The sequence below is a fragment of the Pararge aegeria genome, chromosome 2 (assembly GCF_905163445.1).
Source record: "Pararge aegeria chromosome 2, ilParAegt1.1, whole genome shotgun sequence".
NCBI lineage: Eukaryota > Metazoa > Arthropoda > Insecta > Lepidoptera > Nymphalidae > Pararge > Pararge aegeria.
This window is the reverse complement of record NC_053181.1, coordinates 17,618,320-17,636,381: the sequence shown is the minus strand read 5'-3', so window position 1 is coordinate 17,636,381 and position 18,062 is coordinate 17,618,320. Positions and strand designations below refer to the sequence as shown.

The 18,062-nt window shown below is 35.1% G+C and overlaps 2 protein-coding genes across 2 annotated transcripts; both read left to right on the top strand.

Annotated features, from left to right (window-relative positions):
- Positions 1 to 172: 172 nt before the first annotated feature.
- On the top strand, positions 173 to 9,172 carry LOC120630803 (ankyrin repeat and MYND domain-containing protein 1-like). The gene is made up of 15 exons (XM_039900095.1): positions 173 to 395; positions 1,070 to 1,243; positions 2,253 to 2,462; positions 2,763 to 2,969; positions 3,268 to 3,470; positions 4,111 to 4,231; positions 4,911 to 5,100; positions 5,423 to 5,924; positions 6,062 to 6,230; positions 6,308 to 6,520; positions 6,597 to 6,836; positions 7,296 to 7,437; positions 7,546 to 7,750; positions 8,318 to 8,681; positions 8,930 to 9,172. The coding sequence occupies exons 1-15, from the start codon at positions 255 to 257 to the stop codon at positions 9,131 to 9,133; spliced, it is 3,285 nt and encodes a 1,094-aa protein (XP_039756029.1). The 5' UTR covers positions 173 to 254; the 3' UTR covers positions 9,134 to 9,172.
- Positions 9,173 to 9,751: 579 nt separating this feature from the next.
- Positions 9,752 to 17,753, top strand: LOC120631733 (deoxyribodipyrimidine photo-lyase). Its single transcript, XM_039901415.1, has 8 exons — positions 9,752 to 10,023; positions 10,896 to 11,060; positions 11,719 to 11,921; positions 13,409 to 13,567; positions 14,040 to 14,238; positions 15,002 to 15,194; positions 15,822 to 16,063; positions 17,162 to 17,753. Exons 1-8 carry the CDS (start codon positions 9,786 to 9,788, stop codon positions 17,323 to 17,325), a joined length of 1,563 nt encoding a protein of 520 aa, XP_039757349.1. The 5' UTR covers positions 9,752 to 9,785; the 3' UTR covers positions 17,326 to 17,753.
- Positions 17,754 to 18,062: the final 309 nt, after the last annotated feature.

Below are 18,062 nucleotides of genomic sequence, written 5' to 3'. Positions count from 1 at the left end.
TAATAAAACTAGTCTTTTATTTGTAAAAAGCTCGTTTTGTTCCAATAAATGTAACCTTAAAAACTCACGAGGGGTCTAAGAACAATGAATATTGACTTTTATTATTGACAATTTGAACTTCAGATTTGTGATTTATTTGACACCGAGAATATGATCAAAATGTTCTATAGTTCGTGTCTTTTGCCATTATAATAATAACGATAATAATAAAACCATTAAAACTGAAAGATAATTAATGAAATTAAAAGAAGAAGATGTCCAACACTACCATACGTTGTCCGCTACCTCTAACTCATAAAGAAAAAACTTGGGAATATCAACAATATTACTTAGGAGAAAAAGATGAAGAAAATAGAAAATGCGGAGAAGGCCAGCATCACTGGTCTGGAGCTAAGGTACTTAGTGAAAGTGCACCAAAAGTAGTGTACCTACATTCAGTATATACGTACCTTAAGAATTTGAGGTCACCAAAGCAGCAGTGTATAGGTAACATACTGCTACTACTGCTTTTTTTTAATTTTTAATCTATATCGATTTTATTATAAGATATAATAGACGGCAGACTGGCGCAGTGGGCAGCAACCCTGCTTTCTGAGTCCAAAGCGTGTGGGTTCGATTCCCACAACTGGAAAATGTGTGATGAACATGAAGGTTTTTCAGTGTCTGTGTGTTTATCTGTATATTATAAGTATTTATGTATATTATTCATAAAACTATTCTTCAGTCATCTTAGCACCCATATCACAAGCTACGCTTACTTTGGGGCTGGATTTTATCTCTAACCATTTTCGAAAGTCAGATCCCAATCACTATGCTTCAAAATACCTACCTGGGAAAAGTCCAGCTAATCTATTCACATACTCCTTTGAGTGAAACTCTGAAAAACATTCATGTTCATCACATAAATATTTTCCAGTTGTGGGAATCAAAGCCACGGCCTTGGACTCAGGGAGCAGGGTCGCTGCCCACTGCGCCAGTCGGCCGTCGAGATAATTGAGTAGTGGTTTAATATAATTCTTCGATGTTAAATAGGTGTTAGTGTATTCCATAAAAGTGATATTTTTTTCAGTCACTAGAATGTTATACTGGAAATTTTATTCGAGACACTATGCACGGTTTTGGCGACTACCGCTGGCGTTACCAAGGCCCTGAAAACGCTTGTTTTACCTACGAGGGACATTTTTATTGCAACAGGATGAATGGCTATGGAACGATGTCTTATTCCGATGGAAGGACATTTTATGTAATTATTTGGCTTTATCTTTGATTTTGTGGAATTTGGGTAGGAATATAAATACAGAATATTTTTGCAGAGATATTGAAAACTATTGACTGGTCGTTTGATCAAATCCTACTAATATTATAAATGTGCAATTGTGGATGTTTGTTACTCAATCACGCAAAAACGGAACGGAACGTTTTTGGATAAAATTTGGCATGCATGGTAGACTTTGACTTGGACAAGAATATAAGCTACCTTTTATCCCGATTACTTTAGTAGTTTCCGAGAGAAAATTATTTACTATCTAAATCGCGGGCAGACAGCTTTGAAATTTGATAAACATGTTACCTATGCTATGGAAAAGGACATGTACTTTTTATACCGATTTCTCAAATAGTTCCTGTGGTAGGATTAAAAATTATTAACGAACGCTTTAGAAACAATTGTAACGTCCACGCAGACAATGTCGCGGGCAGAAGCTAGTTATACATATATAATGTAACGTACATATATCAGTCCACCCAATGAAGGCACCCAATATGTTCTTCATAGATCTCGGAATCAATATCAGTCAGTGTATTAAACGTAAGCTTATAGAAAAGTCCTATTATAGTATAAAGGACTACGTAAACGATAAAAAAGCTTGGGTGTAAATTATTGCTCTAACCAGGTTGCTCTTCTAATAATTTAAAATGACATTGTGATATGGTGATAACAAAAAAAAAACACCAGTTTGTTGTGGGCTTCTTCTTAGACCAGGACGCGTTTGGAACCCTCGTAGGTTTAGTTTTAAGTTTACGAATGTGGTTATCGCCATCATCTCACTACCGTGTAATTCTTATGTACGCATCAAAAATGCCACCTATGGGCCTACTTGAATAAAGATATTTTTGACTTTGACTTTGAATATATTTATACGGCGGCGTTAGGGGTTTAAATAGGTAAGAACACATCCTCACCCACTTTTCATCCTAGATTTCCTAAGTAAAAAGGAAAAAATTTAAATATTGAACTTAAAGCTTCTTTTCAGGGTTTATTTTTTAATAATGTACGTTGGGGTCCAGGAATACAATCTCACGCTGACGTCCGCGAGGACGTTGGTCTGTGGCGTTTCGATAAGCTTGTGAGGCTGGCATGGCGACCTGAAGGTCCCAGCGTCGTGCCGGAGTTTATTAACACAAACACTGGACGAACAATTGTCGAATCACACAGGATTGTGCTTGCCACAGATATTGAAATAGTTAGTATTGCTCGATATATTTAAAATGAAGCCTAAAATAGCTAGTGAGGCTGCCATGGCGATCTGAAAGTCATTCTGGAGTTTATAAACTCAAACACTGGACGAGTTGTTGTTGAAAAACACAGGATTATGTTAGGCACAGATTTTGAAATAGTGTTCACTATATTGCTAGATATACCTACCTAAAATAAAATTAAAACATAAAATTAAGCTTAAAATAAAACCAATAACTCTACAGATCGTCCAAAAAATCAAGCTTGTGATTGCTCATGGTGATACTAAATTATGCAATATTTTTAGATTGGTGAGGCCAACAAAGCTATAGAGCTTCTTAAGAAATGCGGTGCAGACCCGCGGTTAGCTGCGGAGAAATGGAGTAAAGTCTATCCCAAATATTGCACAGATCTTTCGAGCCCTTTATGTTATACTGAAGCTTTTGACTGGAACTATTATAAAGGAAAATTGTATACGTTAAAAGAGGTGGATTTGCTTCCTGAAAAAGCAAAAGTTCGTATATTATGCTATTTTGACTGTTACCTACTAGGAGTATGTAACAGTAATGTTAAGCAACATCAAAGGGGCTACCGCTTTGCTTGCTATAACTTTTATTTCGATTAGTAAACAAATGTTGCCTTTTCTGGACATGATGATACTAATAATAATTGAACACACAAAAATATATAAATTTAACATTTTGGATTAATTACCTTATTAACTTCTCTATTTTCATCTCAGAAAGTCATTGCCAAATAAAAGGTAGGGCTACTTTAAATTAATAACTATAATTTAACCCTTTAATATATAGAGTGACCAAAACAGTGCGGATACTTCAGAACAAAGTAGTACCTATTATTATGCTTGGAACAATAACAATATGATGCTAAACATGATGAAGCACAGTTTTAAGCACGAAAAACAGCGGTGCAGCATAACAATAGATTTAAATCACATTTTATCAGGATATCGGAAACAGTTTAAATCAGCTGGAGAATACGAAATAAATTGCAGGTTTGAAAAAGCAGATTATAGTTATAAATGCAATGTTTTTAGTATGACTATAATAATTTCGTAAAATACTTGCATAGCTGGTAAAAAAAGAAACTAGAAGTAAGCTTCTTCAACTAATTCAGACAGATGTTTCATCTTTTGATGACAGAAAAATTGCCCAATTTTTTCTGTCATCAATAGATTTAAATTATAATAATATAATAAAAATAAAAAAGCCTTTTATTCCACGCAAATAATATTACAAACATAGTAAAAAATAATGAAATAAAAAATAGTGTCTATAAAGTTTACAATACAATTTTGTTTTAACATTTTTTTTCTTTTATTATATTTAGGAATTAATTTATTTTTGGTTTCCATATTTAATTCGCAAGGACCCCTCTCAGGTGAAGACCTCGTCCAAAAAATTTAAATATAATCGTCAAATTATGATTTAATCGTGTGTTAATAATTTAGTGTTATTGATAAAGTTGTTTTTTTCGTTCGCTGATTATAATACCTACAAAGTATTACTTGGTAGGTATCCATAGATACATTTTAAGATTTATTTTGGTTCGTTATGAACGTTTTTATTTATTGGGATCATTTTTGTAACAGTCAAAATAAATTAAATACATGGCATACAAGTTATTTTTTTCAGGACATTTCTTATGGCTGCTTTTCTGGACCATATCGAGAATGTTGCTCAGTTAGTTAACGAAAAAAATGTTAATCCAGACGTGTCTGATGCTCAAGGAAATTCAGCTATTATGTATGCCACTGTAAGTGTATACCTAAATAATACAGTCAAACGAATTCGGGATCATCTGGAAGATTTAACTAATATTAATTCGGTCACCTTCTTTCCAGTATAGTTCAACCAGAATCTACTAATGCTAGTCTAGACTTTGACGGCCGATTGGCGCAGTGGGCAGCGATTCTGCTTTCTGAGATCAAGGCTGTGGATTCGATTCCCAGAGCTAGAAAATAATTGTGTGATAATTATATCAGTGTCTGGGTGTTTATCTGAATATTATAATTTTTGTATGTATATTATTCATAAACATATTCATCAGTCATCATAGTACCCATATCACATGCTAATCTCTCTTTGGGGCTACTTAGATGGCGATGTGTATCCTAATAGGTACTTATCTATATTTATTTTATTTAATCTAACGAAGCCCGAATTTCATAAAAGTATTTTCCAAAGGATGTGATTCGTTATTATTACAATCTGCATTCATTTATCAAGGTGTGTTAGATCTGATCTATTTTTAAAGGTCTATATTTCAATGAGACACTGTAACGAGAGATGACAGAATGATTCTTATATTTTAATATCTTCTGCATCGGTTTATTCTTTTAAAGAATATAGAACCGTATATAGAATGAACTTTTATTATTTTTTGGATGCATTTTTAATTATATTTTAAATTATCTGCATTCTTTTTAATCCAGGTTGGAGATCAACCTGATGTTATACACTTCCTAGTGGAGGCTGGGGCAAATGTTGATTTTTATAACGACGGATGTTGTACACCTCTGGGGATGGCCTTGATGCGATATGTCTGCACTGAGAACGATGTACCACCCAGCGGAATGTTACAAGCTTTATTACCGCCTTCTCTAACACAACCTCCAAGTAACGGCTTTAAATTATTCCTAAACACTATTACTAATACGAAAAATTGTAAATATTATTATTTAAAAAATGTCATGTACAACTTATCTACATCGTTATAAATGCCATTTATATCTTTCGTTTTTATTGTGTGTGTTCTCACCACCTTAATTCAATCTTTTTGAACTTTTGTTGTTAAAATGATGGTAATGTTAGACATACATTACCCACATTAGGGTGGCAAAACATGAATTGGTTAATGATGCTATAGAATTTGTAAGTTAACCTAACTGAACCAAAATGTGCAACAGATATTAATAAAGTTAATAATTACGTTAAGAACCGCCAGTACTTGAGTGGAACATGACACGTGAACAGATATCTATTACACCTGGTACATTACCAAAGAGTCCAAGTAAAAGTAATAGAAGTATGAGCTCGAAGAAAATCAAATCCTTATTATCGATTAAGGACCAACCGGGAAATAGAAGGAAAGCTGAAATTGCTCAACCTAAAGTTCTCAATCCTATTTATCAATCAGATGAGTCCATATCTGAAGACAAAACATTGTATAACAGTATACATCGTGAATTTTCTATTAAAATTACTGACATGTATACAATGTCCAATGGCCCTGTTCAGTATTTTTTTGATGTCACTGATATGATTCAACAAACTGAAATAGATGCTTTTGAAGATGATCGTAAGAAAATAGCGGAAAAAAGCTTGAAAAACATGTTTTCCGCGAAAAACGTTAAAGATGCGAGAAAAACAAGCAAAGAAATTATGTGGCAACAAACCGAGAAAGAAGAAATTTCAATAACTAGTGCCGAGAACATAAAATCAAACAAGTCAGTATTAGATTTATGCATTCGCATTCACTTAATATTAATCAATTATATGTACTTTATTAATCAATGTGGTATTCAATATTGCTGCCTCTTAGGTCTTAACGCTGTCTTGATCTCAGTTTTTAAATTAATTACAGGTTAACAAAAACAATGAGTACAATTTTACAATTATTATCGGACGGGGCGAATCCAAGATTAGTGCGATGTCCACAACCAGCTCTTTTGATGGCGGTTATGTCTAACTCTCCTGATTTGATACGACACTTAGTACATTATGGGGCGGACATTAACGAAAAATTCCATCAGGCATGATTATAAATTCATCGTAATTTTAACTAAAACTTTCTCTGAATTTAAATTAATAATTATATAATTATTTGAAGGTGTTAGATTATACTCCTTTGGATGTAGCTGTTTCACGTTTATTAAGCTACGATAATCTTGAAATGGTGAGAGTGATTTTGGAATCAGGTGCTAATGCACAGCACAGGATAATTTATAATCATCATGAAGACCCAAAAAATGAAAAATTAGATGGGCCTACACTTTTACACGTTGTTTTAGCAAAAAAGGCTGACAACGAAATTGAAGAAGATGTAAGTGACAAAAAAGCAGACCGTATAAAAATACTTATATAAAAAACAACCAATACAAATCAATCATTGATTTCAGATCCGTCTTCATCTATTAGAACTTTTACTTCAGTATAACTGCAGTCCCATAACATTTTACAAAGGTCGTTCAGCGCTTGACGTAGCGATGTGCAAAAGCAATGATATTCTGAATATTATTATAAAAAGCCCAAAAACTGACCTGAATTCTATTATAAATACAAATAACCAAAGTATTCTTGTGAAAATGTTTAGTTTTCCATACTTTAAAAGTATAACGAGTGCATATAGACTACAACTGGTAATGTTACAATTTTTATATTTACCTGTATTCTGTCGCTTAACATACAAATAAAGCTATCAATTGTATAGGTTCCAAAAATAGGACTACACTCGACTCAGCAAGATGCAGAAACTGTCACCGTTATCACTTGTCATTTGATGATGAGCTATTAAAATTATATTTTATATTTTAATACTTCCCTATTAAAATTATATTTATATCTAAGTACTTATATTCTATATTTCGTTTTGATGAAACTTTGAGACCCCATTTATTGACCGCGCTAATGGGCTTGTGTATTGAATGGATACAATGCAACAGTAGATAAACTTGCCTAGACAAACATTAGATGAAATGATGGCAGGTTTTCTTTACAATAATCTTTTCTCGATAAGCCCTCGGATTGAATTAAGGCTAAATGCCTCGATTCAGGTTGGGCAAACATAAGAAGTTACGAAATCATATTATTTCTTTCAGCTTACAGACCTTCTATTATTCGGAGCAGATCCGTTGCTAAAATGCCAAAATTGTGAAGAGACATACCAAAATATATTTGTTATAACCAAACAAATATTTTATGAAATGGAACGATCTCATTCTAAAACAGTTGGCCTCCCTGGTATGCATTATTCATGTACTTAATAGAAAAGTATTTGATAATGTCTTCAGGTACCTGAAAATTATCAAATTATAAAGGTAATTAAATGGAGGTTGGGACGTTTTACAGCGAAGGCATCAGATACCAAAGTCAGTAAAAAGGCTGGAAAATTGAAAAAAGATGAAAAGTCGTCTACCAAAACAACTGGTAAAAGCGCCGATGATGTTGAAGACTATAGACAGGCGGTTGACCTTGTAACTGAATGTGCAAGGCTTATCTACATTCGATGGCTGCAAAGCAAACTTATGAAAGAACTTATTGTTACTATAGATAGGTAAGTTCCCTGAAGTTGAAGTGCGCTATTCGTTACATATCTTTAGATTAAGAGGCACAATATCTAGATAAATAATCCAGCCAAAAAAAAGACCATCCAAACAATCTTGTGCCTTGTCCTTGCATCAATAATAAGACGGTCTGTCTAATTATTTATGCAGAGACAAGATACAAGAATTAAAGGGACAAGACCCAACAACCAAATCTGATGTGGGCAGTCCATTGCTTAAATAATCATGCATGCTGAAATAGAGAAATAACTTCTTCGTGAAATAACAAACAATCGTGATACCGATCTTAAGAGCGAAGACGAACTTACGGTACAGCGTTGGTTCTAGGGCTGCACAATCGCAATACATGTCGCTAAAGGGGGGTTGCTGAAAATTCAACGATAGCACATATTAGATCCTATGCCAACATTGTGATAACCTGCAGCGTAAGCACGAATAATCATTCATATAATTCTTGATTTAGCTGCTTATGATGGGCCATAATACAATTGCCTATGCTTCTAATATAATTAAATCGTTGAATTCATACGAAATTTACAAAAGTTTTTATTTTTCAGATATAAACACCGACACTGGTATATGATATTAAAGTCTTGTCAAGGTACGCTAAGCACGGGACTATGGATTTCCCCTCAACGCTGTTTGGAAATATGGGACATTTTATCCGACACCAAAAAGAGGATATACAACGATAAACGTATTATGACACATGCACTTAGTATCGTTTTATTTCTGTCGTGGCAGAATTATGGTCGACGGACCAGTAACGTGGCTCCCGATACAATACTTACTACACAAGTAAATGACGCTATAGAAGCCGACGTCAGCCGACTTTTACTTCAGCATAAAGCTGACAAGAAAATGAAGACATCCATGCTTCAATTGAAACTGAATTACGTAAAGCCCGAGTTAGTTAAAGACGTAAGTATTTAAGATTCTTTAATCGAGTGGCGTGTTTTAATTTAGATTACAAGACCTTGGAGGCTTGGGTTCGATTCCCAGGTTACAATAAGCAAAACGCAGTTGCTTTAGGTATAGTACAAATTACAATACATTGCTTCGCTCCGTCTTATATAAACAAGTGTAATATAAATTGGTATATAAACTTTCAAAATATTATTATGAGTAAGTACTTACCATAACGTAACATAAATCATAATTTCTTTCAGGTAAAAAAATTTGATGTCTGCTTTGAATGTATCCAACCACTAAACGAAGACAAAATTTTATGTACTGGCTGCAAGCAAATTTTTTTTTGTTCCTATGATTGCATGAAATCCAATGTCGACCGATCAAATTGTCATCCATGTAGCGATTATTTGAAAATCAAATATTTCTCCAGCCCTAATGAAAGCTACGTTCATGTAAAATAAATATTACGTATTCTTCTTTAATAAAATAGCATCCTCATATTTTGCATTTTTTACTAAATGGAATGCAGTGGGCTTCTTAGAAACACGCTATGTGTTTGCCAATGTCTACGGGGTAATGTAGTTCCTACTGATTCATGCTAATAGTGCTTGATAAACCACATCTTCTTCCTAGAGGCACGTAGGTCGTAGATAAATGCTTGGTAGGTGTAGGTACAGTCTGTACAACCACTGCACACCCGTTAAGGCTATGGTGTTCTGTGGATGTCAGAGTGTCCGTGGTGGTAATAGGCACTAGGTTATGTCTGGTGAAGACTCCGGTAGAAGCCTCCGCTTCTACCGTGGCTAGTTACCACCCTACCGAAAAGACGTAGACAACGACTGCAGAGCGAATTATCGTCCCGGTACGATGTCGCGTAGAAACCGATTAGTTGTATGAGTTTAATATAATTAATGTCATACTGCTAATGGTAGTGGAATAAAAAAGGCAATACATAAAATACGCAATATCTGTTAATATGTCAAACAAACTGACAACTGCCAAAAAAATGGAGGCTTCTAACTGACATTGACATTTTACAATTGTCAATGTCAACTATTATTGTAGGTACCTAGGTACGATTGATTTGGTTTTGGTTTAAATTTAATACAATTAATGAGAAAGAGTGTTTTCAAACTTATATACCCAAATACGAAGATGGCTTCATCGGCAAAAAAACTAAAACTATCAACACCATCAACAACTACCGAAAGCAAAACCAAAATCGATGATTTCGCGAACCAAATACAAAAGAGGCGCGAAGAGACCGCGGAATCGATCTTGAAGTATAAATTTAACAAAAAACGTGTGCGAATAATATCGCAAGAACAAATGGTTGCGGATGGCTGCGAAGGTATTTATATCTCTATAAATTAGTAACTTAAGTTTCTTTTACAAAACCAGTTTATGTCAAGAGCTACGTTTTTAACGGTCTTAAGTTGTAAGTTACATTTCTCAATAATTTTGAAAGTCCTAATATTTTACTGAGACGTGTCTTAGCGTTTCTCGTGTCTTACGCCATATATCTTCATGTTCAGACGTAAATCAGACTTTGCTTTAAAACACTAAATTAACAAACGAACATATCAAGGTATCAACGATAACAACTCTTCTTCTTCATACAAAACACATAATTTGATTGCATCATCATCATCCTCAGCCAATTCACATGCCACTGCTGATCACAGGTCTCTCATAGAAAAGAATATTTTAGAGCTAAATCCCACCATGCTGCTCCAATGCAGGTTAGTGGGCTTTAACAACTGTTATCACAAGCAGGTGATAATAATTTGAAAGCATCAGATAGATAGATATATAGTCTTTATTGCACAAATGAAAAGAATTCAAACAAAAATAATATATATATAAAATGTGCATAGGCGGTCTTATCGCTTTAAGTGACAACCATCCTCCTCCAGACACCCCTTTATGGTAGAATGAAGTAGGGGAAAACGGGATAGTGCAACAGGTTAATAACTAGTGATAAAATAAATAACATAAACTTTCCAAATTAAATACCTATCAATATATATGCATATTTATGTATATATATTGGTATATACATCAGTTAGCAACTGTCTGTCAGTGTCTTAGCAACTGGCAAGCTCAAGCAAAATATTCCTTATACATTGCAAAACACTGTGTTACTATTTTGTCATCACATAACTGAATAAGGGGAGTGGCGTATGTAATATAATATTTGTTTGACTCATACTTTGTTTATAGGTATTGTTTACTGGATGTCAAGGGACAGCAGAGTTCAGGACAACTGGGCTTTTCTGTTTGCACAGAAGTTGGCACTGAAAAATGAAGTACCTCTCCATGTATGTTTCTGTTTAATTGCCAAATATTTAGATGCCTCTGTTAGACAGTTCCACTTTTTATTAAAAGGTTGGTGTTTTAACTTTTTTTTAATTTAGAAAACTTAATTTCACAATTGACTGATGTGCTGTGTAATAATGATAAACAGAAAATCTGCATTTATATCAGTATACAACACAGCATGTTGGTCTACTATAAATCCAGCTTGATTATTTTTAGAATCCATGTTGATTATTGGGTAAGGCTCTAGAGGTAGTCATAACCATTGAATGAAGAAAATTAGAATATTTGCGTAAAATATTAACTTCTTCAACTCATCATATTGCCGGCCGATTGGCGCAGTTTGCAGCAACCCGGCTTTCTGAGTCCAAGGCTGTAGGTTCGATTCCCAAAACTAGAACATGTCTGGGTGTTTATCTCTATATTATAAGTATTTATGTATATTATTTATAAAATAAATTCATTAGTTATTTTAGTACCCATAACACAGGCTACGCTTACTTTGGGGCTAGATGGCGTTGTGTGTATTGTTGTAGTATATTTATTTATTTATTTTATTTATCATATGAGCTGTCAGGTAATAAAGTCCTGGCTACAGCCTTGATATAGTGTCTGGATGGCACCAATCATTACATATTATTATTACAAGTAAATAGTAATTCAGGCCTTAGGAAATAGTGTTTATTAAAATTTTCTGTTTAATTAAAGACATGTTCTGATTCAACAGGGCTAGAAAAAGTTGCAGCAGAGTGTAAAAAATTAAATATATCCTTCCACCTGCTGGAAGGGAGCGGAGCTGAAGCCTTACCACAATGGATCATAGATCACAAGATTGGTGCAGTTGTGTGCGACTTCAATCCACTCAGGGTGCCAATGGGATGGCTGGAGGGAGCCAAGAAGAAGTTTAAGAAGAATGTTCCATTAATACAGGTACGAAAAATTTGCATGGTTGTACGACTTTTTTGGATTTTCGCAAAGTTGTGAAATATATTAAAATATCTTTATAAATGATGTTGTGAGCATGACCTGCGAAAAGGATGGTGCATAGGTAGCACACGAATTCTACAGGAGACCTATGACCAAGGACAGCCTCACTAAGCAGGCTATTGTTAAAAATTTTTATGAAACTTTTTAGAAATAAGCATCACATAATTTATATATTAGACTTAGTAACTCTGTAGTATATAATCAACAAGCAATTCAGGCTATTTATGTTCAGTGAATTGAGGCTGTTTATGTTTTATCTAATATAAAAAATGAATAAATGAATACACTTTTATTGTACACCACATAAACATATAAAAAAATTGTAAATAAAATTTAACGAAAAGTATACAATTAGGCGGCCTTATCGCTGTATCTCTTCCAGGCAACCGACGGCATAACACAGCTCAAGAAGAGTGGTAGGTAGGAGATGTTATCCATGGAGTATACACTCATAATATTAGTAGACTTGTAACAAAATAAGATTTAAATGATTAAAAAGAAAAACATATGTTGGAGGTCAATGCGTGTCTCAAGAAACTGATTACAAGATCTATTGCACACTATAGTTACACTTTGTATTTCACAATAACTAACGTACAGCACAACTGCTTGGCGGGCACCAACCCCACTTTCGAAACCCCCGCCACACCAACTTCATCCAGGTTATAATAATAAAGTCAATTGAGTGATTGAATGAACCAATTGAAATAGTACAAAACCTAATTCGCTAATAGATGTCGGTATTGAGCGTAGCGCAACGACTTTAAAATAGATGGTGTTGTTATTAATAGCAACTTTAATTATAATTTCAGACATATATAATTATCTCCACACTGGAATGTGCAACGTTGGCAGACCCACCCACGAGGTGGACAGTAGACATACAAACAAGTCGCAGGGAGTCGCTAGACACAAGCGGCGCAAAACTGAGCGATTGGAAATCCCTACAAAAGACCTAGGTGCAGTGGACGTTCTGTGGTTTCGATGATGATATACAACGTGTAATAATATTACGAAATAATATTTAAGGATGCTTAAGTATATTTCATAAGGAATCACCATGTAAAAATATAAAATGAAAAGAAGCATATTTATTTTTCCATACAAAAGAATTCAAAACGTTCTAAGTGTTTACTTAGGACAACTCTGTTGAAGATAAAAAACCGACACGCGCATAGTACCTAAGCTACGCGACGCGTACCTAATAATGTGATAGGAGTAACATGATTTAAATTATGCATGTGATGTTTAATTCTGAATTTGATGTGAGGGCTGTATCTGATTTCTTTGAGTTAAAACTATGGCAGTAAACTCAGAAACTATTAGGTTCGTTTTCACAAATAAGTCTTAGAGACAGTACATAATGTACCTCTGAAACCTGTGAAGTATTATTACATGTTGTGTATCTCAATATAACTTGTAATTTCAAGGTAGATGCACACAACGTAGTGCCATGCTGGGTGGCTTCAGACAAACAGGAGTATTCAGCGCGGACAATCAGGAATAAGATCAACTCTAAGCTGGACGAATATCTGACAGAATTTCCACCCGTTATCAAACATCCATACACAAGCAAATTCGAGCCTGAGGTAATTATCTATTAGAATAGTGGTGTAAGCTTGTCGAAGAGTCACTTCATACAGGCAGAATTGAAGTTTAAATCTGATTAAAGCCGAACTCGCAGGCATGCAGGTTTCCTCACGATGTTTTCCTTCACTGTTGAAGCAAGTAATATTTTAATTATTTAAAAAGCACATAATATAGAAACGTTACAGGTGCGTGCTGGGATTCGAACTCGGCCCCCCGAAAGTGGAGTCGAGCTCCTACTCAATGCGCTATCACCGTTTTTCTTTATTTACGCCTACAGTCAGTCAGTCTCAGTCAGTAATAATTCTTGTCCGTTCAACTCATCAACAGTGAGTTACGTATACCTTTGAACAGCGTGTCTAGTTTTGAAACTCTATTTCCCTCTCGCCTTAGATAGAAGAGTTGAGTGCCCAGTAGTAGGATACTATCAATGGTGAAGAAATTAACGATTATGTATATTTTTTTAATTTACAGCCAATAGACTTTGATGAAGCAATAGAATCTCGGGAGGCAGACAAGTCCGTGGGGCCGATAGAATGGGCGGCTCCAGGGTACGAAAACGCCCTGAAGGTGATGAAGAGTTTTATCGATACACGCCTCAAGATCTTCGCGACCAAAAGAAACGACCCCACGCTAGATGCCCTAAGTAACCTGTCGCCATGGTTCCATTTTGGTAATACATATATATATATCTCTCATACTCTAATACTCATATACAACGTGTAACGGAATTATGAAATACTGTTGAAGGGTGAATACGTATATTTCATAAGGAATGACACTGTAGAAATATTGAATCAAAAGAAGCCTATTTATTTTTTCATACAAACTATTTCAAAACATTCTTATTGTTTACTTATGACAACCCTATTGAAGATAAAAGGACGACACGCGCATAGTACCAACGCTAAGCGACTTTGCATGTGATGTTAGGGCTGCATCTCATCTCAAAAACTATTAGTGTTTCGGTTTCACAGATTAGTCTCAGATACATTATATAATAAAAGCCCTGAAGTATTACTTCGGTTATCATTTACAGGTTGTATAAAGCTGAAGAGTTTGTTTGTTTATTTACTTTTTATCTGAGAAACCGATTTAGGTCCGATTTTGAAAAATTAAAAGTTCTAAAAAGAAATCCGGAACAGCATATTATGTCTATCCTGTAAGGTTGACTTATACGCGGATGAGGTTGCGAGGAACCGCTAGTGTGGTATAAAAATTCAGCTTTTAAATCGTAATATCTCTTTAAATAAAAGAGATTAATGTTAAAATGTTAAATCTCAATAGTTGATGTTGGAAAAGAGCATCTGCTGAGTTTCTCAACGACTTCTTCTCGTTAGAATCTGCCTTCCGAACCGGTGGTAGAGTCACTAAAAACAGACAGACTTGACGTTTCAAAAGTCCTACTTGAAATAAATAAATTTCGCAACTTTCAGGTCAAATATCAGTACAAAGAGTTGCATTATGCGTACAGGAGTACAAAAAGAAATACACCGAGAGCGTGAACGCATATCTAGAGGAGGCGATAGTTCGCAGAGAATTAGCGGACAACTTCTGTTTTTATTGCGAGAATTACGATAGCATTAAGGGGGCCAGTGCTTGGGCACAGAAAACTCTGGATGATCACAGGTATTCTATATTATCATCAATTGACCATGTTGGGTTCTAGTCAAATGAAACAACTTATAGAGCTATTTTCACTACTTAAAACTCGTTTAGAAATAAAAATAGAAATATTATTTAGTATTTATTTGTGTCAATATGTGTATAAAATGTAATTCATAATAACAAAAATTTAAAAAATGGTGGTAACTAGGTGGGTTGTTTGACGGCCGAATGGCGCAGTGGACAGCTACCCTGTTTCTGAGTCCAAGGCCGTAGGTTTGATTCCCAAAACTGGAAAATGTCTGGGTGTTTATCTCTATATTATAAGTATTTATATTTATTATTCATAAAATATATTCATAATTTATCTTAGTACCTATAACACTGGATTATTATTGGAATACTACGCTTATTTTGGGGCTAGATAGCGACGTGTGTACTGTCGTAGTATGTTTATTTATTTATTTTTTATTTATTTAAACACCACAAATAGGAAGAAAAAACAATGGACACAACAAAAAAAAAAACTTAAAAATATTTATAAAAAAAAAAAAAAACAATGAGGCAAATATAAAAAAAAAATGGCGGATAGTAGGTAAACCATTAGCCAGGCTCCATGCTAAGAGATGCCAAACCCTTTAATTGTTTCAGAAAAGACAAAAGAACTCACATCTACACACTAGAACAGTTATCAAAAGCGGAGACTCACGATGATTTATGGAACTCCGCGCAAATACAAATGATCAAGGAAGGCAAAATGCATGGATTTCTGCGCATGTACTGGTGTAAAAAGATCCTAGAGTGGACGCCCAGTCCCGAGGAAGCGTTAAAATATGCGATTTATCTGAACGACCACTACAGCGTCGATGGAAGGGACCCCAGCGGATATGTTGGTATGTTTATATTCCAATTGTATTCTAATTTTCTATTCTAGTCCGTACATGGTCTGTATATGTTGCCCATTTGTTAGATGTCTCTCAGGGATTTGACCTGACTGCCTTGTTTGTTTTGTGGTAATCATGTTCAACTATGGATCACGTTGAAGGAAAACGTGAGAAAAACTGCATGCCCATCTCGTCTATGTTTTTTCCATTTGCGTCATTGGTTGCCTGGAAGAAATCGCTATGTAGCGATAAGGCCACCAAATTGTACTCTCTTGCTCTGTGTTTATATCTCTCTAACTACTTTTTTTCTTTGGTGTACATTAAAAGTGTATTCATACATTCATTCGTTCATGCCCTAAGTTCTCCATAATATTCTCAAAGGTGTGTGAATTCCACCATTCCGTACGGGACCAGCGTGGTGGAATTCGGCCTTTACCCTTCTCATTGTGGGAGGAGAACCGTTACCGGTAATGGGTTATATGATGATGATGATGATGAAAAAAAAATGTTTTAGATGTATTAGCAATTTGCAAATTGAAGTTAAAGTTATTTGGGTATCACAAAGATATTATATACAGACACTAATGTAGGTTTCCACAAGTGCTCAATGCATATTAACTTTGACGGACGATTGGCGCAATGGGCAACTACCCTGCTCTCTGAGCCAAGGCCGTGGGTTCGATTCCCACAACTGGACAATGTTTGTGTGATGAACATGAATGTTTTTCAGTGTATGGGTGGGTGTATCTATATATAATAAGTATTTATGTATATTATTCATCAGTCATCTTAGTACCCATAACACAAGCTATGCTTACTTTGGGGCTAGATGGCGATGTGTGTGTTATCGTAGTATATTTATTTATTTAACTAAATCCGAAAATCATAGTGCGAACTACAAAACAAAGCCTTCTGTAGCGGAATATGAACCTCGCATCCTCATTGGTCGTATTGATCATTCAAATTATTAACAATTCGACACTTGTCGCGCAATGTCCACTATGGAATGTAGTGTAGGCCAGCATGGTGGACCACGGCCTAAATCCCATTGTGGGGGAGACCCGTGCATGATGATGAACTAAGGTTATATAATGTAATGGTTTGCAGGCTGCATGTGGTCGATCTGTGGGATCCACGACCAGGGCTGGGCGGAGCGTGCGGTGTTCGGCAAGGTTCGCTACATGAACTACGAGGGCTGCAAACGCAAGTTCCAAGTGCCGGCCTTCGTCGCGCGGTATGGCGGGAAGGTACACAAGTACATCAAAAAGTGATTACGTCATATGCCCGCTTTCACTACGGACAATGCAATGCCTAAGTTACTAACGCCTAATCAAAGAAGTTTCCTAGGCAATCATTTATCTATGGTTTGTCTATGGTTATTCTGTTTGTATTATCATATTTTTCGTATGGATTTAAAGTTATTAAAAAAAACGAATTTAATTTTTTTTTTCATCTGTCTAGTGTCAGTTTACGAGTTCCCTAAACAGAAGATCGTTAAGATCCACCGAATCGGTGTCGTAACTTAGACGTCACGAAACGTTTTTTTTTTTCGTTTAAATCTATAGGCATTTGAGGCGATGAAAACTGGCATTAGTACAGCTTGCACGGTCTTACTTTTGGCCTTGAGCTGTCCATTGCGAAGTTGGGCGTGTAGATATTTAGACGAAGACATTATGAGCTAATCATAGCACATTCTTAACCACAATTTCTGAATTAAATTTTGCATCACCAAATGTGGTTCGTTAGAATTACTTGCGCAGTACTTAATTAAAATTTTAACGCGAGAGAATCATAACATCATGGCCACAAAAATAAATTAACATGCAAAAGAAACTCAACACAGTCTATACAAATAGGCGGAAATTTCTGTAACCACTGACGTGAAAAGACATAGAGAAAAAGCTACGGAATATCTCAATTTAATATCTTAGAAACACAAATATGGTATACAAGGACTAGTATTCCTAAGGCTCGGTTTTCAGAAATGTATAGCTCGGTTATCTGTAAA

Bases quoted from the DNA above. Each gene is read 5' to 3' on its own strand.
- LOC120630803 (XM_039900095.1), top strand. From the start codon at position 255: ATGTCCAACACTACCATACGTTGTCCGCTACCTCTAACTCATAAAGAA. The intron at 5,101-5,422 runs GCTTTAAATTAT...AAGAACCGCCAG, and splicing joins AACACAACCTCCAAGTAACG to TACTTGAGTGGAACATGACA. The intron at 7,438-7,545 runs GTATGCATTATT...GACGTTTTACAG, and splicing joins TAAAACAGTTGGCCTCCCTG to CGAAGGCATCAGATACCAAA.
- LOC120631733 (XM_039901415.1), top strand. From the start codon at position 9,786: ATGAGAAAGAGTGTTTTCAAACTTATATACCCAAATACGAAGATGGCT. The intron at 10,024-10,895 runs GTATTTATATCT...CTTTGTTTATAG, and splicing joins GGTTGCGGATGGCTGCGAAG to GTATTGTTTACTGGATGTCA. The intron at 13,568-14,039 runs GTAATTATCTAT...TTTAATTTACAG, and splicing joins CAAGCAAATTCGAGCCTGAG to CCAATAGACTTTGATGAAGC.